Below are 23758 nucleotides of genomic sequence, written 5' to 3' on the forward strand. Positions count from 1 at the left end.
CTAAGGCGGCTTGTACGTGGCATCTATCTGTAATGGTGTATATAGATTGCTTAGCCTGCAGAGATTGCAAGGAGAACTTAATCGCCCCAACTTCAAGCTGGGCCCCATTGAGTAGCAATTTAAAAAAGCCAACGAGGTTGTGATAAAATGTATTGACAAATGGGTACCCTTGATAAGATCAGACTTTTAGTTAAGAGTATGTGGCAATTTGACTAGGTAAATTGCCTTGAATATAAAAATAGAGGTAATTTTTATGATGTACCTTTTTTTAAAACCACGTTTAACCCTAAACATTCAAAATCGTAATGAGACCCCAACGTAAAGTGAACCCCGATGCTTGTCTCGGGGACGTCTATTTCAGGGGGCACGTGGTGTCCCTCCTTCCGAGAACCACGCGTTTGTCTTCCGTCCCCCTCACCGGAGCTGCTTGTTCTGTGGAGACAGACTGTGTGACTCTGAGTGTCGTTCTCTTCCCAGATGACATGGAGGCCATCCCGGTGAAACAGTTTGTGAAACACATCGGGGAGCTCTATTCCAATAACCAGCATGGCTTCTCCGAGGATTTTGAGGTATGTTTCAGAGGGAACTGTCCAGGGACCTCGTTCGCGTTTGACAGGGGTTTTTTTAAGCCTGAAATGAATGGACTTCAAGCATAACCATGAGGAAAGCGGAGATTGTGTATCATTGTCTTTTTTTTCCTTACACTTCCCATTTTCACAGGCATTTTTGTCTGAATGAAAATTAGGCGTCACATGCCCCCAGCATGCACTTCCGTGAAAGAACGGGCTGAGAGGTGGAGAGGCGAACTCGGGCTCTGTCTTCACTTTAATCCTAAGTGGGCTGCAGCCATCACGAGGACAGGGCTCATTGTCTCCGTCCCCCCCGACCCCCATGTCCAGGGTGCGCAGCTGTGGCGGGGCCTGCAGATTTGGAATCTGAGGATGGCGATGCTGGCTCCGCCCTAATGAGCTGTGCCACCCTTGGGCCAGTCACTGCGTCTCTGGGCCCAGTATCCTCGTTTCTAAAATGGCCCCAGCGTCACTGACATCCTCAAATTGGGGAAAATGAATGATGAACTTTCATCTTTGAAAGTGCTGGGGTCATGGCGAGGGAGGCCTGCGCAGGTCGATGCTGCCTGGACTAGGAATCCTGGGAGAGGAGACGGGCTCCCAGCCGCCTGGCTCCCAGCACTGGGTACGGGAAGGAAGGTAGTGCGCAGCTCGCAGCAGCCTGCCAGCTCTGGGGTCCCTGCCAGTTCACAGTGACAGGGTGGCGATGGGAGCGATTAAACAGACTAGACTGCCCTTTTCCCCACCGAGGCGCCGCGCTAGGCACATCCCTGGCAGCGGGAGCCGTGCCGCGGAGGCCAAGTGTGCACGGCAGCTCAGCTGTCTGCTGGCGTTCTGGGCAAGTCGGCTCCTCCCTCTGTCTCATTTCTGCTTGAAAACGGAAAGGACGATGAGGATGCTAACCTGCCCACCTCTTGTCCCAAATGGAAAAAGTGATGGAAGGCAAGCCCTGTGACATTCTCTCGGGCCGCACAGCTGGGGGGTGCGGCGATTCCGCGTGGAGGATGAGCAATGGCAGGAGGGCCAGAGCCCGTCTCTGTGCAGATTCCGAGTCCGAAGGCCGTCCCCAGGCCGTGACAGCGACAACTCGTGTGAAAGAAAGCCTTTCTCTTAGTGTCTGTTTAGCTTTGTTTTTTTGAGGGGTATCAAAGCAGAGGTGGTAGAGCGATTTTTACCCTGCCCAGCCCTGTGTTTCATGGAACAAATAAAAACATGTCAAGTATGTAATGTGCCTGACGCTTACCCCAAAAGGAGCCTATTCAACTGCAGAGAACATGGTTTAAAGTCAAACGTTTTGTATTCATGAGGACAGCAACTGTGTGTGGTGTTAGAGTGATTGAGTTCAATTGCCTGCTGGCTGGATGACTGAGCGAGAATATTGAGGCATTTAACAATGCGGATGGTATTCAGCACAAACATTTATCCTCCGGAGAACAGAATTTGATCAGGATGATCAAATGCAACTCCAGTTTCTCAATTATTTATGATTTGAGACCCCAGTGCTATTCATCACAGCTGGTTTCGACACCATTTAATTATTCAAAATAATCAGCTACACCTCTGTAAACTTGATGGGACTTAAAATGGCTTTGCTGCAGCACCAAAACCATGCCTCTTATCAAATCCTGGGCATCTGCACCCTATTTCTAGCCTGAAAAAAAGGCGGAGGCCAGCAGCTTTTGGAGCCTGTATTGAACTTTAGAGCTTAAATCTTATGAGCAGGTCGTGGGGGAGGGAGGGGGTAGGCGTTGTTCTGCTGGTGTCATTTCACAGTCTGTCCGGTTTGAAAGGTTGAAAACCAGAGCTGCTCAGAACAGGAGGCATCTCCTTCCTTCTCAAGAGAACAGTAAGGGAGCCACGCGAAGGGGAATGAGACACAGCACGAGAACTCACGGATACACTGTCAGCTTGTAACGTAGGGGCAATGGGCAGTATTTAAAAACAGTAATAGTATTGCTTTTGGCTGGCTCTGCTGAAAAGGAAAACTGGTAACAGGCTATGGAAGGAGATACTGAGGCTGGTTTAGAAACAGGAGATCATAATGGGCTATAAAAGGAAGGTCAGAAAAGGAGATCGTGTGTGATTTTAAAAACACAACACAAAACCCTCCTCGTGGTAAGGGAGCAGTAACCTCACCCCGGATTGCCAGGTCTTCTCACGTGGCACGACGCCGGCCGGCCTGTGCCTCCCTCGTTAGGACCACCCAGGAGGGGGCTGCTTTATTGTCCCCGTTTTACAGATGAGGACACTTGGCCCAGGAGAAAACGAAGGCTTTGGGAGGCTTCGTTTTGAAATGACAGCCTTAGGTGTTAAGTCCCGGCTTTCTGAAGCGAGCCCACAGGCTGAACCTCGACACCCTCCAGACTTCCCTCAGTGTCTGCCATGAGCTGACGTCAGCGGAGAAAAACCAGGAATGCCAGCGATTGTCTGAGACCCGTCATGCCGCTGAGGGGCCAGCCATCGCCTTGGCGATTGAAGACGGGGCAGGGGCAGGAGCCAGAATTCAGGGGCCCCCACCGAGAATGCCAGCAGCCCACGACATGGTCTTTTTGGTCTAGAGCCTTCCCAGATTTCTGGGAAGGTGACTTATAAAAATCTTATGTAACATCTGAATAAAGCCCTAAAATCAAAGAACTAATCTTAAGATTATAGAGAAATATCTCAATGGCTATTTGGCCATTGAGAATAGAACAGCTCATGTATCAGGGACGAGTGCCTGGTAATCTCTGCCACAATGTAAAGTACAAGGGGGAGTTAAAGAGCGGCCCTGCCCTCAAGTTCAATGTGCTGGGCGCGGGCCAAGCAACGTACATGCTCACACAGACACGGCGTCCCGGGGAGCGCGGAAGAGCGGATCCCTGTGGAATGATTGGGTATTTCACCGGAAGTTCTGTTTGCCCCATCTTCTTAAAAAATCATGGATGGCAGTGGGGGGAAAATAGTGGAGAATAGCTGTTACATTCTCATACTGTGCTGCTTGGAGGAGGAGGAGAAAAACGGTTCAGTGGTCATTCTGCTGATGCTGAACGCAAGCTTTTTGTCTAGTCGGGTAAATTTTGGAGCCTGTGAGAAGCTGGCCACATTATACCTCTAGCGGCTTTTGCAGTCACTGGGCATAACATCAGTCATTGTCTCGGGAGGCCGTCAGTGACTCTGTTCCCTTGGCTGCCTGAACCGGCTTCAGCCTCAGTCCCCAGGCCCCACCGTCATCATCCAGGGGCTCCCTCGGGCGCAGTGCTCGCGTGACCCTTCCTAAAGGGGAGCTCGGGCCCTGGGGTCGTCAGGATTAATTGGCCGGGGCAGGAGAGTGCAGGATGGGGCCAGAGGTCCAGGACCCTGGACCAGATCCTTGGGGGCATTGCCTCGGTTACAATTAACTCCAGCTGAGCTAAATTTGGGCCCGTTGCTCATCTTGAATCCAGAGAACAAAGCCGTGTCCACCTGAGCCCCTGCGCTGAGGGACCGGCGGCCCCAGTCACTTTATGTGAGATGCGGAGTGCGTGTGGCCGGGGCCATCGGGGGAACAGGGGTGATGCTGCGTGCAGACCGCCCCCTGCAGGGAAAGACCCTGTCGAGTTTCCTGAGCCTCAGGGACAAAATGCCAGTTTGGATCTTCAAGGTCCTGAAGAAAAGCATTTTTAAACCCTTATTATGAAGAAAATCATAGTTGACTAAGTTGAGGTTCATACGAAGGGTGAGACGAAAGTGAGTGAGCCAAGTTCCACAAATTGCGTAGAAAAGATCATTTTATCTTACGATGACACTCAAAGACGGGCTGGCTTTCTGGAGCCGTGAGGCGGTGCCTTTCCTTAGACATCTGGGTGGCGGGGGCAGAGGACGGCCTGGGGAGCTAGGGGCGAGGGAAGTGGCAGGAAACTGAGCACAGGAGTCAGAGGAGAACAGGAGTCAGAGGGCACAGAGCTAACACTATCTGGGAATGGGAAGGGGTTGGTGAGGGGCGGGATGGGCCCTGGGGAGGCTGGCTAGGAATGTGGAAACCACCCCCCGCCCCCCCGTCCTCCGGGGGTTCTGAGGGCGAGGATGCAATGTCAGGGCAGCGTTGGAAGGAAATCGTGGGCAGCAGTTTGCGGCCTGAGCGGAGTCCAGGCGGGACGCGGCAGTGTGACCAGCAGCTGGCTGAGCCCGGCCCCGAGAATGGTACACACTCGGTCTCACACGGGTCAGCAGGCCCCGATATTCTCCTCGGCCTGCTTGTGACGCGGAGGCAGCCGAGAGAAGTCCAGATGTGTTTTCGTCCAGTCATTTGTTCCAATTGTGCCTCCGATGGCAGGACAGCAGGCCTCCACGCAGAGGGGGATTGTGCTGCTTCACCTCCCAGCAATCCTGAGACTGTCAGCTCTTAGTGTGTGTGTTTGTTCATTTTTGAAGTTTCACCGTATTTTAAATCTCTCGTCTTCTGTGGCTGTGTACCTCTTAGTACTAAGGATGTCGTTTTGAGAATTCCAGCTTTGTTATGTAGACAGTAAAATACTTACAAGCTCAAATCCTAAACTATTTGTCAGAGGGCTAAGTAGGTAACTCTCCTACACACACTCCATCCGCCACTGTCACTGGAAGGTTTCAGCACCTATTAAAATCGCACTGAGTTTGAAACGCCCGTTCTGATGGGGAAAGCCGCTCTCCGAGATCAGACGATGTTATCATCTGAGTGAGGCAGGCAGCACTGCAAGGAATTACAGATGACATCACTATCAACAAGACAAAGTCGCAAGGCCTTGGGCAAACGCCCTGGTTTCTAATAAAATCAGATTTCACATGGTTTATGACTATTCTTTGTTTTCTGTCATTCACATAATTGGAAAAGTGAAATAGAGGCAACAGATCCGATGGAGGGTTTTAGACAACCACGAGTCTGATTGGCCATATCGGATGACTGCTGTAAGCGGTGCAGACAGCTGCTCCCAAGCAGGCTCGGTCAATTGCATTACATTATAATAGAGGCTCAACCTCAGTGCATGGCTGGGGTGGTCAGACTTACACAGTGGGGGGAACACCAGCAAATGAAGCACATCCCAGACTACAGCACTGGAAGCTGGGGTCTCTCGGCACACTATTTCAGCAGCTCAGCCCTGCAGAGGTACATGCCAGCCCATGACCTTCAAAACCCAGAAGCAAAGGGTGTCATGTTTTTCAGGGATTTGTGCATAGATTGAATTCATGTTTTCTGGAAGACAGATCCATTTTCAAAGGCTCTCTGCCCTGATACTGTTCAGAAGAGTATTCCCCGGGCTTTCTAGGCCATTCTGAAGGCCCAGCTCCCCAGGTGCGCGGAGTATGGCGAGCATTGCTGTGCTCTTGACCATGTTGAGATCTCAAGACTCATCGCTCTGTGCCCAACACTTTATCTTGTTTTAGAGGAAAGAGCCGAAGGCAGCCTTAGGCCTCTTTAAACCAGCATTTGCCAAGCCATAGGATATAAACCACGAGAATAGAAATGATCAGAGTTTATCACACTTAGTAAGAGTAAGGAAAGGGTAAGCATTGTCATGAAACACACAGAGGAGTGTTGAATTCATGCCTGTGGGCTTTTCTTCTCTTTTTAATGGACAACTGGGAGGGCCCATAATTATGAAAAATTCCATTTACAGCGCCCCAGAACCAGGAGCCACGAATGTGGTTTCTTTCACTAGATGGCGCCCCTTTGTACACCTGGGCTGCTTTGACTAAAGTGGGTTCCTCCTCGAGAAGAGAGGAGAGGCCTCGTCACCGGAAGTCCTCTGTGAATGTGCAAGTCGTGTGTTTGTGATGCCCGACGTGAACACTGGAAAACATCCACAATGCTCTGCAGCTCCTCTGTGACAGAAAGCCTGCGCGCTCCTACACGCCGCTACAGCTGCCGCGTGGAAAACTGCCTCCCGATTATCCGGCCACTGCTCCTGCTCCGGAGCAGCTGCGCGCTGCCAAGGACTTCCCTTACTAGTTAGCTCCCGCACTTTCTTGGGTTTGAAGCATGACAGTGCAGAAAAATTTGACTTTACAGCAACCTGGTTTAGGCTAATGGATGATGTTTAGACCCATGGCACAGGTAGCCAATGAGAATTGCTGCTTCTGCTGTTTTTCTAAAGAAGGGTGATTTAAATAGAGTTCACAAATAATTATCAGAGACATATATTTGAGCCAGATATGACGATTGGGCTATATATCAGTGTCATTTCAGGACTGAGTCATTATAGTCCATTTGCAATCTGATAGTTACAAAATGAGGCTATGTAGCCCTGACCAGGTAGCTCAGTTGGTTAGACCGTCGTCCTAATACGCCAAGGTTGTGGATTTGATCCCTGGTCAGGGCACATCCAAGAAGCTACCAATGAATGTATAAATAAGTGAAACAACAAATCAATGTCTCTCTCTCTCTCTCTCTCTCTCTCTCTCTCTCAACAAATCAATTTCTCTCTCTCCCTCCTCCTCTCTCTCTCCCTATCCCTCTCCCTCCCTCCTTCTACCGTTTCCTCCCCCCTCTCTCAAATAAATAAATAATTTTTTAAATGAGACTATATAATTGATAAGCATATTGCAGCTCATGGTGGGGCTTTATACATCTGCCTGGAAAATGCTGGCTCATTCTTCAGGACCCGTGAATGATCTCCCATCTGACATTCCTCTATGTTCCGACCCTAATTTCTTCAGGCCTCTTTTCTGTGAATCAGGCTTGATTATCATTATCTTTTTGCATGGTTTTCTCCCCCGTGAGACTGTGACAGACTTAAAAAGAGATACTCTTTTGTAATCCCCATGTCTAGGGACAAATCTGTATTAAAGAAGATGATTGATGAATTAGTAAAGAATGAAATCCTTTTATCTTGTTCACATCCCTCCTACCTTTGTTAGGAATATGTCAGTACTAATTATTTCTGAAGTTGTTTGGGGAGGTAACAGTGACAGTGGCTAGGGACTGAGTGAATACTTTGTGCTTGTTGTTCAACGTCTCAGGTGTGTCTAAAACCTCTGAAATCTTGCGCTTTCTTCACTAGGAAGTCCAACGCTGTACGGCTGACATGAACATCACCGCAGAACATTCCAATCATCCAGATAACAAGCACAAAAACAGATACATCAACATTTTAGCATGTGAGTAATCAACTTCAAGCTCTCTTCGACTGCGAGGAGATTAAATCTTCATGCCGGGTATAAGCTGAAAGCCAAGCAGTCAGATTCAGGGTGCCAACAAAGAACTACCCTTGCAAGTTATCTGTCATTCACCCGTCTTCAGCAGGACCCAGGAAAAAATGGGGACATTTTCTGCCCCCTTAGTCTTCCATTAGCTGTAGGATCGCTTTTATTAATCTTAATAATAAGATGATTAAAAGAAAATGTTCTGAGCTTCACTGTTTTCACATGTGACTCCATATGTGAAACCAAAAAATTTTAATGTCATGTGGCTATCTTGACATGATTTTAACCTGTGAGAGCCAAATCTTTTAATACAAATAGAAATTCTGAAATTGAATCAAGTAAGTTGACTTTCAAAGCCATCTTTCTAAGACGAGGTAATTGGTCTCTGCCCTAAGTGGTGAGCCTCCAGTCCTTGTGGCCCACGTGTTTAATCCTAGCCAACATATTTCCGGGGTCAAGAGTATCCTGAAGATCCCAGACTCAAATATGTGTTATTCTTTTTTTTTTAAATATATTTTTATTGATTTCAGAAAGGAAGGGAGAGGGAGATAGAAACATCAATGCTGAGAGAGAATCATTGATCGGCTGCCTCCTGCATGCCCCCCACTGGAGATTGAGCCTGCAATCCGGCATGTGCCCTTGACTGGAATCGAACCTGAGACCCTTCAATCCGCAGGCCGACACTCTATCCACTGAGCCAAACCGGCTAGGACAATTAAGTGTTATTCTTATGGAGCCCAGGAATACCTAGGAGCACAGGCCACTTCTATGGCCAGATCACCACTTTTCGTAGACATCGGTGCTTGGGTCACTGGCAGATAATATATGCTGTGCTATTAATGGCAGGAGCACAGGTGTTTATGGTTAACATACATGATGGTAAGGAACACATTATAGAGTTTTATGTAATAGTGCATTTAAATTGGACCACTTAAATTTGAACAGTGCTGGAGTCTGTAATACTTCAGTGAGATATAATTCACATACCATTAAATTCACCCATTTAGAGCTAGTTTACATTCCATTGCTTTTTAGTGGAGTCAGAGTTGTACGACCATCACCACTATCTAGCTATAGAACATTCTTAGCACCCAACAAGAAACCCATTACCCAGCCACGCCCAGTTCATCCCTTTCCCCCTAAATCCCTAGAAACCATGTACCTACTTTCTGTCTCTCTGGGTTTGCCTATGTTGACATTTTATATAAAGGCATTCAGACAACATGTAGCCCTCTGTGTCTGGCTTCTTCTACATAGCATGATGTTTTCAAGATTTATCCATGTTGTAGCTGTATCAGTATTTAAGTCCTTCTTATAAATAATACCCTGTGCTATAGATATACCACATTTTGCTTACTCATTTATCATTTAATGGACATTTGTATTATTTCAAATTTTTTATTGTGAATAATGCTGCTATGAACATTTGTATATATGGCTTTGAGTAGACATATATCTTTAATTCTCTTGGGATTACACTTAGGAATGCAATAGCTAGGTCATGTGGTAAGTGTATGTTTAAAATGTTTAAGAACTCCCAAACTGTTTTGCAAAGTGGCTGCACCACTTTACATTCCAGCCAGCAATATGTTAGGGTTTCAGTGTCTCCACACCCTCATCAACACTTGTTACTTTTTTTTTTTTTTAAGAGCCATCCTAATGCATGTGAAGTGGTGTCTCACCGTGATTTTGACTTCCATTTCCCTAGTGATTAGTGATGTTGGCCATCTTTTCATGTACTTATTGGCCATTTGTATATTTCTTTTGGAGAAATATCTATTCACATTCTTTATCCGTTTTTAAAATGATTACTTATCCTTTTTTTTTTTTTCCAGTTTGAGTTCTTTAGACATTCTGGATACAAATCCCTGATCGGACAGATTTGCAAGCATTTTCTCATTCTGTGCATTGCCTTCTTTCTTAATGGTGTCCTCCTTTGATGCACATACAAGAGTGTCCCCAAAAAATGTATACACACTGTAACAGCTGGTAGCTCAATTCTGAGAATGTACTTTAATAAACAGTTAAAGTACATTTAACTGCCTTTATAATTATTTAAAGTGTGTGTATACATTTATGGGTCACACTAGTTTTTTAAAATTATGGTGAAATCCTATGTATTTTTTTTATTTTGTTGCCTATGCTTTTGGTGTCATACCTAAGAAATCATTGCCTAATCCACAGTCATGAATATGGTTTTAGCTTTTACATTTAGTCTTTGATCAATTTTAAATTAATATTTGTATACGGTTTGACGTAGGGATCAACTTCATTCTTTGTATATTGATATCCAGTTGTCCCAGTACTCTGTTGAAAAGACTCTTCTTTTCCCCCATTGAATTGTCTTAGGACCTTTAATGCAAATTAACTGACCATAGGTGTAAGGGTTTATTTCTGGACTCTCAATTCTATTCCATTAACGTCTATCCTTATGTCGGTACTACACTGTCTTGATTACTGATTATAGCTTTGTAACAAGCTTTTGAAGTTGGGGAAGTGTGAGTCTTCCAACTTTGTTCTTCTTCAAGATTTTGTCCCCGGCTAATCTGGGTCCCTTGTGTTTCCACATGACTTGGCTAAAGGATCAGCTTATTCCTGTAAGAAAAAGCGTAGCTGGGATTTTGATATGGATTGCATCAAATCTGTAGATTAATTTGGGAAGCACTGCCATCTTAACAATAGTCTTTCAATTCATTAAGATGGGATGTCTTTCCATTTTACTTAAGTCATCTTTCATTTCTTTCAACAATGTTTTATAGTCTGCATTTTAAAGGTGCTACATTTTTATGCAATATATTGCTGGGTATTTTATTCTTTTTCATGCTATTATAAATGGAATTGTCTACTTTTATGTTCAGATTGTTCACTGAATATATAGAAAGAGTTGATTTTTGTATGTTTATATGGTGTCTTACAACCGTGGCTGAACTAATTTATTCTAATAGTTATTTTTGTGTGGATTCCTTAGAATTTCTAAACACAAGATTGTGTCATCTATGAAAGTAGTTTTACTTCTTCCTCTAGATAAAGTTTTAAAAGAACCACAGTCATTTTTTTGATAAAGAGTGTCTGTGTCAGCTATCTGAGAGAAGGAGCAGGTAAACAAGAGAATAAGGAAGAAGAGTCAGACTTTTCTTTTCTCTCCATCCTGGAGCGAATTGGCTCTGGTAGTATTTGTTGGCCAATCCAGTCAAGGCTCATTGTGCTGAGATTGTGAGGATTTGTAGCTCATATGACTGCTCTCCACCACAGCAACCTTTACTTCTAGTGACTTCACTGTCTTGGCTAAACATTTGTGGCAAAGCAAAGGGAGGAAATCAAAGCAACTTCTGTGTGACGTGAGCAAGGGTCCTGGTTTTGCTGGGAAACCACCGTCTCCAGGTAGATGTGGTTATGCTTTCACAGGTCCATTGTGATTTTATTTGCACAAATTCAAATCATGCGGTTCCATTGTCTTGAGTTCAGAGAGTTGGGTTTTGGTGGCCTCCTGGCCATTTGGCCAGGTTCTGGGCATATTACTTATCAGCTTGGTCTACCCCTATGTTAATACCTCTGCATAGCAGAGGTAAGCATGGAAATGTCATGGAACAAGTAAAATTTGTCCTTGAATGTGCTGGAAAAACAACTTTCTCACAAAGCATCACAACTTTTAAGGTAAATGTGGATGCCAGCTCGTGCATTGATCTGCTTAACCATTCTATTACCTTATTAATTAAATGTGAAATTGCCACTTGAAGGATTTTTTTTTTCATTTGTCCCTCTGAAAAATAATTGACAATATAATGCTAAGAACCCAGAACAGGTTGTATCCAGGTGCCTTATTGAATTTTTTCATTCGGGGCCTATTTCTATCAGGCAGTCCTGTTCATGTCAACTATAGTCTGAGTTTGTCAGAACAAGCAATTCACGGTTCCCAGAAGGTAGACGGCTATCAAAAGGTGTTTGATACAGTCAGTCAGTCGTGTCTGGGCTAATCCATTCATTGGACTTCTTTTTGAACTAGCCTTGGATGGCCATGACTATAAACAGAAATGTAAATTTTGCCCATTTCTAGCTAGGGAAAATAAAATTTTGACCTCAGCTTTATTTTATTTAGTTTGTTATCCTAAAAATCACAAGCTCACTCTTTTGGGCAACTAGAGGCACATAGCATCACCCCCTTTTGGTCACAGCTAAAGTTAAGTGGATCCTAAAATCTGGTCATTGACTTCAGGGCTGTGCAAGGACAGTGCCCTTTCAGGCAGCTCTAGCTCCCTCAATGGCGTAAGCTCTGTTGGGGTGGCAGGGACTCCAATTTAATTTAGCCGTAAAAACTGCTGAAAATAGATGCTATGGACTTGATAGAACAAAAAATCACTGTATACAAAAATATTGCAAAGACAATATTCTATCCAATAAGAGGGTTTTTCCCCCCAGTTTTAAAATAACTGCATTTTGATACCACACTTAACAATTAAATAATTCAACAGTACCTGGGAACTTTTAAAAATTAGCATAGCAAAAAAATGTAATAGTGGATTCATCAAAATCAAAAGCATTCCCAAGTACATTATTTTAAAACAGAGGTCATTTCTAAAGTGTGCCTGTGGTCTGAGCCATGCATTTAAGAAGGCCCATTACCCAAAAACTTGGTTGTGTTTCTAACAATCACTTTTTAATATTTGTAGTAATGGGGAGGGGATGGGGGCGTGGGTTAATCAAAGGCCTTGGAAGTTGGTTTTAAAGTGTCGGACCAGGAAATTTTGGAGGGTCGCAACTTGCAGGGGGTTAGATGAACTAACAAGGCCCTCAGTCTGCCTTGTGGGGCGCTCACAGGTCAGAGCATGAGGCTGTGTTTTTCCCCTGAGGTTCAGATGCTGGGTCTTTCAATGTTTGTTCTTCTGACAGAGATTTCAGGGGTCTTCTGGGAGATGCCACAGAACCTGTTGGCCTGTTTTGTGCTTCAAAATGCTGCTGCTTTCGGAATTGTACATTTTGGTTTGCTCTTCTGTCTTCTTATCCTCCACAGATGATCACAGCAGGGTGAAGTTAAGACCTCTGCCGGGAAAAGACTCTAAGCACAGCGACTACATTAATGCGAACTATGTCGATGTAAGTCCAGCTGTTTTTATACGCCTGTTTCTGACCATCGGAGAGGGCCGGGGAGGGGTGCGGGGGTGTTGTCATGCTGCACAGAGCTTTCCCTAGAAGCACAGCCTGTCCTGCATGGCTGGCACTTGAAGTAACTGCTCTGTGACACCGCTTCCATCTGACTTGGTGCTGTGTCGTCTTCGAAGGGTTACAACAAAGCAAAAGCCTACATCGCCACCCAGGGACCTTTAAAGTCTACATTTGAAGATTTCTGGAGGATGATTTGGGAACAAAACACTGGAATCATCATCATGATTACAAACCTTGTGGAAAAAGGAAGAGTAAGAGCCTCTTAATCATATATCCTTGTTCAAAAACCATATTTATGGAGCACCTGCTTGGGGGGGTGGGGAGTGTGGAGCTTGACCAGGCGCAGAGTTACAGGAACGAGTAGCGTCCCTGCCCTCACCTGGCTTCACCTGTGCTCTGGTGCAGAGTGAGGTGCACTGGTAGGCATGGGTCACCTGGGATACGAGAGGAGCAGGTATTGGGGCGATGTTGGAAATGGATGGCTGTCTTCTCGCACAGACATTTTGTAAGGAAACCAGTATTTGAAGTGAGATTTGAACAGTGAGTGAGGAGGAGAGTTGCACAGGCTGAAAAGGACAGGAGGGGCGGCCACGTGTCGGGGTGGAGAGAACAAAAGCTGGGGAGTTGGAGGAACGGTGTAGCCAGAGAACTAGTAACAGTTCAGACGGGAGGTGAAGAGACCGCCTTAGCACCGGGTCGGCATAAAGGGACCTTGTGAAAGATGATGGTCAGTGTTCTAGCGCGTTAGATGATGAACTCACAACCGATGGTGCTGATCTGGGCTGGAGTGAGGGCTAAGTTGCAGGCTCGGTGCTTGAATCACTGCAGCTTCGCTTTGGCTGCTGGAGTCCCCGTTAAGCCTTTGGCGGCCCCAGCTGTGCGTGCGTCGGCGCCTTCCTCCAGCTCCTTTATAACGTCCCACCCACATTTCTCACGGTCCGACATGCAGATCTCTTCTTAAGCCCGCATGGTAGTACATCATGTGTTGAAAGATGATCGTTTCTCTAGTGATCTTGTCCGAGAGGAACCTCTTCAGAGGTCCTGCCGGCCCGTGGCTTGCAGCCCGTGAGTTCCTTTTCTGTCGGCTGCATGCGATACTACCTGCGCTTTAACGCCGTCTCTTGAAGTTACATTATCAACAGTACAATTGTGGCAAAAATGGCATATGCCATTTACAACTCCTTTTTTTTTTTTTTTTGCAGCGAAAATGTGATCAGTATTGGCCGACAGAGAACAGTGAGGAGTATGGAAACATTATCGTCACACTGAAGAGCACAAAAGTCCACGCCTGCTACACTGTCCGTCGCTTCTCAGTCAGAAACGCAAAAGTGAAGAAGGTATCAAGGCGGAGGGGGGGAGGGGGGGGCTGCCAGGCGGCTCTTTATAAACTTGCATGGAAATGACCACACAACCAAGGCCAGTTCTCAGAACCAGCTTGGGGTTTTCACAACTCTTTTGATTGTCACCACTGTGTGGTGTGAAAGATGTTGGCAAAGCACAGAATAGGGTTTAACTGGCCTGAGTTCTTAACCTCTCTCTGAAGGCGGCTTCATTTTAGAAAAGGCCCTCTTAGGTTTTGTACCCGGCAGATACGTCAGCGTCTGTGTTGAGTTAGCTTTTGTTTTGTTTTGTTGTTGTTGTTAATCCTCACCAGAAAGAGTGGGAGGGGAAAAGAGAGAAAGAAACATCGATGTGAGAGAGACGCATCTATCGGTTGCCTCCCGCACCTGCCCCCACCAGGCCTGGGGCCTGAGCCTGCAGCCGGCACCTGCCCTGGACCGGAATCAAACCCGGGATCCTTCAGTCCGCAGGCTGACACTCCAGCCACTGAGCCAGTCCGGCCAGGGCTTGCGTTAGCTTTTTAATTCCAATTTTCTGACAGCTTTCAAGGAACACTAAGCCTACAGGATGCTACTAATAAGTGTGGAAAACGAATGCTACATAACCCAAACCCCCCCTTAGAAAGGTGCAGCGGCACGAGTGGTCAGAGGGCTGGAGTGAAGAAACCGCCTCACTTGGTTTTGCCCCGCGGAGTTTGGGCAAGAGGAACAGATTACCTGAAGGCAGGCTTTCCACGGGCTGGGAGTCTTCGGATGTTCAAACTCCACGGTCCCAGCGAGACTCCGATCAGGACGGCAGCACTGGGTCCTCTGGACCGATGCCCATCGCGAATGTGGACTAGTTACTCTGTGGAGACTTGGAGTGTTGGCTGTTTGTAGCAGTGGGTCTTGACCGGTTTTTGTTTTTTTTTTTTTTGAGTCTTGGGCATCGTTGAGAATGTGATAGAGCTGTAGCCCCCTTACTCCAAAAGAATTTATTTATTCAAATTATTATATACAATTTGTTGCTCTGAAGACCATCTGGGGTCCAAGGTTATTGAGTCCTTTCTTCGTTTAGTTTTTTCCCCCAAGAATGGCAGAGTATATAAAAGTGAGCAGCACTGCATTATCTGTGTTCTCTCTAATAGAACTGAGCTGGTGCAAGCCAACAATCGATTTATACTTGCAAAGCCCATTACTCAGGGAAACCCTTCCGGTATTTAAACATGGCCCACTTACTCTTAATTTTAGAAACAGCGTAAGGCAGAGGAGGACGTACATAAGAACTTGAGATGTTTTGCACACTGATAAGAGGATAAAGTAGTAATTGAAAATGAGGACGAGACAGGAAAATGAGAGTTCACAGGAGAATGAAGAAATCAGAGCCATCGGGGGCCTTGGAGCGCAGGGCCGAGTACCCCGCAGGCCGCAGTGCTGATTTAGTGATGACCCTGAGCCAGCAAACCTTTTTGTTTTGTTTTGTTCGTTTGTTTTTTAGTTTTTGGAGGTATATAAGAAAAGCAGTATCATAGTAAGTAATCTGTTTGGGGAAATTTTTTATCTAAAGTAGTTAAAATGTAAAAAGTTCAACCACTTAAAGGAAAAGTACTCTGAAAAATCCTATATCATAAAAGGGTAATATGCAAATTGACCAAACAGCGGAAGGGTGGGGCCAGGCCAGCCAAGGCAGGTGCCAGCAGGCAGAGGGAGGGGATGGCACCGTCCCCCAATTGGCCTGCCCAGTCGCCACCCACAGAGGGAGGCCAGACTGCAGCTTAGGCCCGCTCCCCGGGGGATAGCGCTGGCTGGTGAGCAGGCCTAAGCTGTCAGTTGGACATCCCCTGAGGGTTCCCAGACTGCAAGAGGGTACAGGCCGGGCTGAGGGACCCACCCGAGGGCATGAATTTTTGTGCACCGGGCCTCTAGTTAATTTATAAAATGATAAATTTATAGAGATTGAGACTCAGTTGTCACTCAGGGTCCACCTGCACTTGGGCTCCTGAAGGTCCCCCTGGGCGTGGAGCGAAAGGGGGGGTCCTGGTCACTGTCAGCGAACAGCAAGGCACGAGGAGGCCTCTGGAGGTGGAGCAGGAAGTCAGGAATGAGGCCAGTGGGCAAATTACAAAGTGCTTTGTATGGTTCCAAGTCCAAAAAACGGATTTTAAGCATTCATTCTTGGTACCCGCCTTAACCATTCTTTCTCCTAAGCGATGTCTGATACTTCTCATCCAGCCGGGAAAATGTCTCCATTTCCGGCATGAGATGCCACAGAGAGGAAATAACCTGGCCAGGAGCAGCAGCTGGGGCGAGCGAGGCCAGAGGTCCTGTTGCCCAGAATGCTCACACTCAGTGTAAAGATGTGTGTGTTCACCTTTCTCTAGGGTCAGAAGGGAAATCCCAAGGGCCGCCAGAACGAGAGGGTGGTGATCCAGTACCACTACACGCAGTGGCCTGACATGGGCGTCCCCGAGTACGCCCTCCCCGTCCTGACCTTCGTGCGGAGGTCCTCGGCCGCCCGCACGCCGGAGATGGGCCCGGTGCTGGTGCACTGCAGGTAGGCCGGGGCTTCCTTTCTCCTGCCTGGATGCCCTGCGAAGAGGGCAGAGCGGGGCTGTGGGCTTGGGAATCCGGACCGCTGTGGTCCTGCTGCTGTTTGATTTAGAAACTGAGTCTTCGTTGAAGACGGGGACCAGTAAGAACTGTTACATAAAACAACCATATTCCCACGATATTAAGAAAGCATCTGCTGCTTTTAAGGTTAAAACTAAATCTACTCTTACATACTCTGATTTGTATCACATGATTGTATTAATAAAATCTCCATTATGTATAGGGAAGCTGCAGGCTGCTCATATGTAAAAATCTGACCTTAAACACAGTTTTACAGCTTCCCACCCTAGAGATTTTGAGTTTCTGTCTGTGGCTTTTCTTGTGTGTTCCAGGAAATAATTACAGTGTATGAAAGGATTATATTTTCAAAACTTCTCTCCTGCACTACCTTAAACGGCCTTAGTTGGTTGTTTAGAAAGTGCTCTTGCTGAGTTTTGTTTGTGATTGTATTCTTGGCCTTTTTTTCACTTTGGTATTCAGGTGGATGTTGCTTACTCTGGGATTTATCTTCCTAGCTGCACAGCATTTTCTCAGTACTTGTTCGGGCTGATCTCAGGCTCTGCAACGTCCTCTGCAGAAGTTGGAACCCATCTTCTGTTTAAAATCCCATGAGAACTCTGCATGTTTGCTAACCAAGTTAGGAATCACTAAAATAGAGATGAATGGCTGTCGAGGGCTTGGGGGTCACACACCAGTGTGAGATGGGGACCTGCTGTGGGGGTACTGCCTAAAGATGCTTGCTACTCAGGACACAGGGCTTAGATCTTCCCATTTTTGTTTAAATGTGAAGAGGAGGCTGGATTTTCCAGATGTGACATTCTTACTCTATACCTGGCTTATTAAAGGAAAGCACCCCTTTAAATAGGAGCTTTCTAATACTGGCAGGGAGCGTTGGGCAGAAAGGGGATTTACTGAAAGGACAGTGGGCACCCCCAGAATAACAGGGAGTGTTGGGGGTACCAGGCACAGGCCGAACCAGCAAGGGAAACTCCCCCGTCCTGCTGCAGCAGCTGTGGAGCTGACTGCCGGGGAGGCTGAGAGAGCCAGGTCGCCACTTCCTGGGGCTCCTGTGGTAGGAAGGCAGGCTGGGCCCCCATCGAGACTCGGGACGTGGGGCCTGTCCTCAGAAACTGTTTGGATGCCATGCGGGATGAACAACGTGTCTAAACAACAGGGTGATTCTATGCTCATTGGCACCTGAGGTGGTAATTTTTCCCGTCGCGCTTCATGACATGAGAAAGCAAGAGGTCCTACCGAGTGCCCCCTCTCTTCCAGCGCCGGCGTGGGCAGGACGGGCACCTACATAGTGATAGACAGCATGCTGCAGCAGATCAAGGACAAAAGCACAGTGAACGTCCTGGGCTTCCTGAAGCATATCAGGACGCAGCGCAACTACCTCGTCCAAACGGAGGTAAGCCGGCTGCCGGGCTCCGCAAGCGGAATGGTGTTGAGGAGACAGATTCATTCTCTCAGGGCCTGGAAGAATTCACTGGTTTGTATTAGAAGGTATCCTGGCCGTGATACCATCCTTGGGCTCCCCCCGTTTTCCATTTCTGTGTGGAACTTAAATGTGGAATTCTCCGTAACTACACAAGCACTTATGTAGCCAATTCAGTTGGATCTAGGGCTGTGGAGAGTGAAAAATAGATGTATAGTATGTGAAAGAACGGTTCTAAAGTCCATCATTGAACTCCCATTTCTCCATCGCGTGTACATTGAACCTGTCGTTTGGGGCACGGTAGGGAGTATAGAACTACACTCAGCACAGTCTTACCCTAAACTAAGTTACAGTGGGTAAGCAAGTACGTATGGGGGCAAACCAGATTGGGGTAAGTGCTTGAGAAATCCAGGGGGAGGTCCCTGCTAGGGGAAGAGCTCATCCAAGGTGGGTTTTAGGGATGGGGTAGAGGTGCCCACCCCTTGGCGGCCCTGCTCAGTGACTGCCATATATTGTGTCTGTTAGGAGCAGTACATTTTCATCCATGATGCCTTGTTGGAAGCCATTCTTGGAAAAGAGACTGAAGTATCTTCAAATCAACTGCATAGCTATGTAAACAGCATCCTCATACCAGGAGTAGGAGGAAAGACACGACTGGAAAAACAGTTCAAGGTAGCCTTTTCATACATTTCTTTGGTTAAAAAAGCAAGGAATTAAGAAATGCCACGAGTTTGGGGTCATGTCTTTTTTTGCATGAACATACACACTAAAATGGATTACTGTTTATACTCCTCAAGTGTAATGCAAAGAAATAGAAAGTTCGACCTCTGTATGCATTGTTGGGGCCCAAGTAGATAGTGCGGTGCTGTATTTTCTTCTGCACTATTTACAGCTTTATCTGAACATGGGCATCAGCCCCTGACCACAATGACATAATGCTTTGGAATCAGTCCTCACTGTCTAAAAAATACCCTACCATATCTTATCCTTATTAAGAACAGTTATTGAAGACTATCCTAGCAGATAATTTAGAAACTAGGAAAGAGCTGCTCAAGAACACTAGAGAAAAGTTAACTTTTCCTAAACGGTTGTTCTTTTTTCTTTGAAAGGGACATGAAATTTAAAGGCAGTTAAGGTTTATATGGAATTGACTTGGAGTAAAGGTAGAAAAAGAGACTATAAGGGCTGTTAACATAATTAAGACCAGAAAAGCTGTTATCTCAAAGGATTTATTATAACTTTCCAATGTTGTCTGTCTCTCTAATCTCTAAGTGCTTTTCTGTTTCCTAGTCTCTCAGTCTTTTAAATTCTCTTTTTTTGCACACTGTTCCATGTGTAATTTCTCATTTTGTATCAAGGTGGAAAGAATGAGATGAATCTGTACAGTTTTGGTTTTCATGGTAAAACTTTGATAGACTCTGAAACCTTCATTTGACTCTCCCCAAAATAAATGAGACAGCCAGGCAAATTATAGCACGTGATGTGAAGTGAGGAAGATGAATTTCAGAGTTCAGTCATGACAATTTCATATTTCTAGCTCTCCTTCCATAACATCCAAAGTTCTCTAAAAACCATTTGAGGTAATTAGTGTCTCACTTTAAATGTTTAAAATGAATTCCTGAAAAATAATTAAATACCAACATTTCTTAAATGCTGCCTTTTCTATTTCTGTAATATTTTACATGTACTTTTTTTTTTTTTTTTTGCAAACCATATTTCTGGCAAAGGACTTGTGTCCAGAATGTACAAAGAGCTTTCACAACTCAACAATAAGATAAACAACTCAGTCAAAAATGGGCAAAAGTTTTGAATACACATTTTATCAAAGAAAATATACAAATGACCAATAAGCACATGAAAAGATGCTCTACCTCGTTCATCTTTAGGGAAATGGAAATAAAAACCACAGGAAACCATTTCATACCTATTACAGTGTTGGTGCAGTACATGTACTTTTTAAAAAATTCATCAAAGAAATCCGTTCATTCCATTGGGAACCAGGTAATTGGACCTTTTACAGGCACTAACCACTTTAGAACTTGAAGGGGAAAAAAATAAGAATCAGAAACTTAACGACATCCAGGGCCTTTGACATTAGTATTTGGAGGAGGCCATTCCCATATATTCTATTAACATGAGCCAGAGTGTTTGTGTGTGTATAAACATATATATATGATAAAGTGGTTCAACCAATTTTTATATATATATATATGTGTGTGTGTGTGTATGTGTATATATATATATATATATATATACATATATATGATTGATAAAGTGGTTCAACCAATTTATATAAACAGGAAGAATAACCAAACTACTGGGGCTAATTATTTATAACAATCTTACAAAAATGTCAGTTCTTTGAGAAATTGATTAGCGCTTTCTAGCATAGCTCTTGTACCTGAAAAATTCCAAGAAAAAATTTCACAAAACCAATGACATCAACAGGAAAAAAATCCACATTCATTCGGTAATTATCTATTACCTAGTACCTGTCACAAAGGAGCCAAACCCCTGGTAGAAGAAATAAGCATACAGACAACCAAGATAATATAGAGAAACTCATGAAACAAAAAATAGTCTCCTACTTTCTAAATTATCTGCTAGGTAATAATCTGATTATTGGTATTTTTTTCCCAGATCATCAGGCAAATGCTATCAATTATATTTGGTTGTTTGTTTTATTTTTTTTTACCTTTATTGATAAAATTTAACATTGTAGTTCAAGGTATTTTGATGAACATATGTATTGCGAAATGATTATCACAACAAGGTTAGTTTGCATGTCTACAACTCTGCCCTTGAATGAAGACTGAAATGTGGTTTTTCTTTCAGCTGGTTACACAGTGTAATGCAAAATATGTGGAATGCTTCAGTGCTCAGAAAGAGTGCAACAAAGAAAAGAACAGAAACTCTTCGGTAGTGCCATGTAAGATCTTACAGTCAGTTTGACTTGGTTGGGTGTGTTATGTCTTTTCCAGTGGATATTACGTAGCACTACTATGTAATCGGATACTCCCCGGGGGAAGGTTATGCACAGGACAACAAAGGCAATTGGGTCAAATTGGGGAGGGCTGGCTCTCAGTGCCAGCAAGTCACTGCAGCTGCATGACATGAAGCCTAGTTTCAGTTCACCTCAAAATGCAAGAACTGGGTCACTTCTACCGTAGGGTAACTATAAACAAGTGAAGCTGTTATCACTGTGGCATTAACACTCCTTTAAAACTTGGATTCCCAGATGAGCCTGCACAGTGGTGACTGTACCCCTGAAGTAGTCTGCCTCTTGAGATCAAAGCGCTGTTGCTGGGCGGTGACCTTTGTATAAATAACTCAGGACACAGGCACAGGCGCTCACTGGAGAGATGATCTCCACTGGGAAAGGCCACTGAGTTTTAAGCCCTTCATAGGGAGAGCGGTATGGATAAGCGAATGGCAAAAGAGCGAAGTGAGATAGAGTGGTGCACTTGTGGGACTATGAAGCCAGAAAAAACTTGATCTGAAACCTGTCATCTCTGCCAGAGTATCAGTGATGTGCTGTGAAAATGCCTCCCACAGTAAAACTGTTCCCACACTGCCCGTGTCCTGGGAATGTGGAGCACATTTTACATGCTGCTAAGCTGATAACTCTTTAGCTTGGCCGAAAAGAAAGGGCAGCCAGGAGGATGTTACCAGGTAAATTTTAGGACGTGCTGTTGGTTCCATGTGTGTAAGAGGCAAATGTGGCGTTTTGTTTTCTCATGTGACAGCTGAGCGCGCTCGAGTGGGCCTTGCACCGTTGCCTGGAATGAAAGGAACAGATTACATTAATGCTTCTTATATCATGGTGAGAGTCAACCATTAATTATAAATAAAGTCAATTAAACTGAAAGGTGCTAAAGAGCAGATACCACCTATGTAACTGATTTCATTTTTCAAAGAATTTCTCAGTGTGTAATATCAAAATTATAGAGATTTCCGTGTCTTGGAACCTCTAACAAAAGACCCCTAATCGTTGGGAGTACAAAAATGCTTACACTAAGAAAAGCGCTTGTTAAGGAATTAATTTTATTGTTAATTCCACCCATCTCGTCTTGAAATAAATGTTGAAATTACTTTTAAGTAAAAACAGCAGGGGCAACTAGAAGTGAATTGTACATGGAGAGAAAATTGTCTACACGTGTTAGCAGAAGTGCATCTAAAAATTAGCCAAATGCACTGAATGCCTTTTTTCAATTATTTCAGTGCAGTGCTACCTTGTTTCATGAATATGTTTTACTTCTGCAAAGTTAGAATAAAATACTCATAAATCAATAACTGTTTGTCTTCCTAACCGAAGGGCTATTACAGGAGTAATGAATTTATTATAACCCAGCATCCTCTGCCACATACTACGAAAGATTTCTGGCGAATGATTTGGGATCACAATGCACAGATCATTGTCATGCTGCCAGACAACCAGAGCTTGGTAAGTGAAGCACATCTGCTATATGTTAACGAGCCGGTGTGGCCAGAAGCATGAATTCCTTTGGTGCCTTGCCACAGGGCTGTATAGTGTCTATAGATGCTAGGGAGGGAACCCAGACCTTTCATCGTTAATATTCCTTTTGCAGCCTCAGTTACCCTCCCTGTCAGTTCATTACCTGATTCTCTAATGCTGGTGGTATCGCCCCTCAGTTACACTGTGCATGGCAGCGCAGCAGCAGGTTTTGAAAAAGGCCTTTTTATTAACCTCATTAATGCATAACCTTCACTGACCTCTATAAATAATAGCAGCTAACATTTGAGAATGTAGCTGTACTTACCACTCTACACGTATTTTTTTTAACTTATTGGGGTGGCACTGGTTATTAACTCATTCATTCTCCTCTACAATTGCATAACATGGGTACTACTATCTCATTTAATAGCTGGGGAAACTGAGGGAAGTAAGTTGCTCAAGGGCATACATGAATGATCAATCAGAGTCAAGATTTAAACCCGAGTCGCCTGAGCTCATGCTTTCAATCATTTTTGCTGTAGTGTGAGTCCCACCCACATCATAGAAGTATCTCCCAGCCACCCCCCAAAAAATTGTATAAAAAGTAATAACATGTGGCTTTTCCCTGCCATCGGTAAGGCAGAGCCATTACAGGGAAGGAGGTAAGGCAAGGCTCTCCCATTCCCACTTAAAGGTGTTTAAGAACTTCACCAAACTATTACCTCTTTCTCCTCTCTTTAGTCCTTCCCTGTTGAGCTCTCTAAACTACATAAGAGAAGGGTCAGCAAGTATGCATAGATAAGCTTAAATTTCTGTGCTTAGATCTCTACATTTCAAAATTACTTGGGTTCAAAAGTTACTGTAAGGACACGTGAGCACATGAAGTCAAAACAAAAACACGATGAGGATCTGCCTCATGAGTGTCAGATTAGTGAGGTTTTCAGTCAGGAAAGAACAGTGTGATTGAACCCTAGTCTGGGTGACATGCATTTGACTGTGTGCCCAGTCAGTGGGAACTTCGCTGTCGCATTCTGCTCCAGCTCCAGAATACCAAGACTGCTTCTGCACCAGA

At 44.9% G+C, this 23758-nt stretch overlaps 1 protein-coding gene across 2 annotated transcripts in view; it reads left to right on the plus strand.

Annotated features, from left to right (window-relative positions):
- The window catches only part of PTPRG (protein tyrosine phosphatase receptor type G), a 649319-nt gene that overhangs the window by 611995 nt on the left and 13566 nt on the right, over positions 1-23758 (plus strand). For both annotated transcript variants that reach the window (XM_008146280.3, XM_008146281.3), the window contains 11 exons: positions 478-569; positions 7562-7658; positions 12712-12794; positions 12980-13114; positions 14066-14200; positions 16564-16736; positions 18068-18203; positions 18756-18902; positions 21066-21159; positions 21977-22053; positions 22546-22674. In XM_008146280.3, coding sequence (XP_008144502.1) covers positions 478-569; positions 7562-7658; positions 12712-12794; positions 12980-13114; positions 14066-14200; positions 16564-16736; positions 18068-18203; positions 18756-18902; positions 21066-21159; positions 21977-22053; positions 22546-22674 — 1298 coding nt within the window. The remainder of the gene's footprint in view (positions 1-477; positions 570-7561; positions 7659-12711; positions 12795-12979; positions 13115-14065; positions 14201-16563; positions 16737-18067; positions 18204-18755; positions 18903-21065; positions 21160-21976; positions 22054-22545; positions 22675-23758) is intronic.

This window comes from Eptesicus fuscus, chromosome 18 (assembly GCF_027574615.1).
Source record: "Eptesicus fuscus isolate TK198812 chromosome 18, DD_ASM_mEF_20220401, whole genome shotgun sequence".
Lineage (NCBI taxonomy): Eukaryota > Metazoa > Chordata > Mammalia > Chiroptera > Vespertilionidae > Eptesicus > Eptesicus fuscus.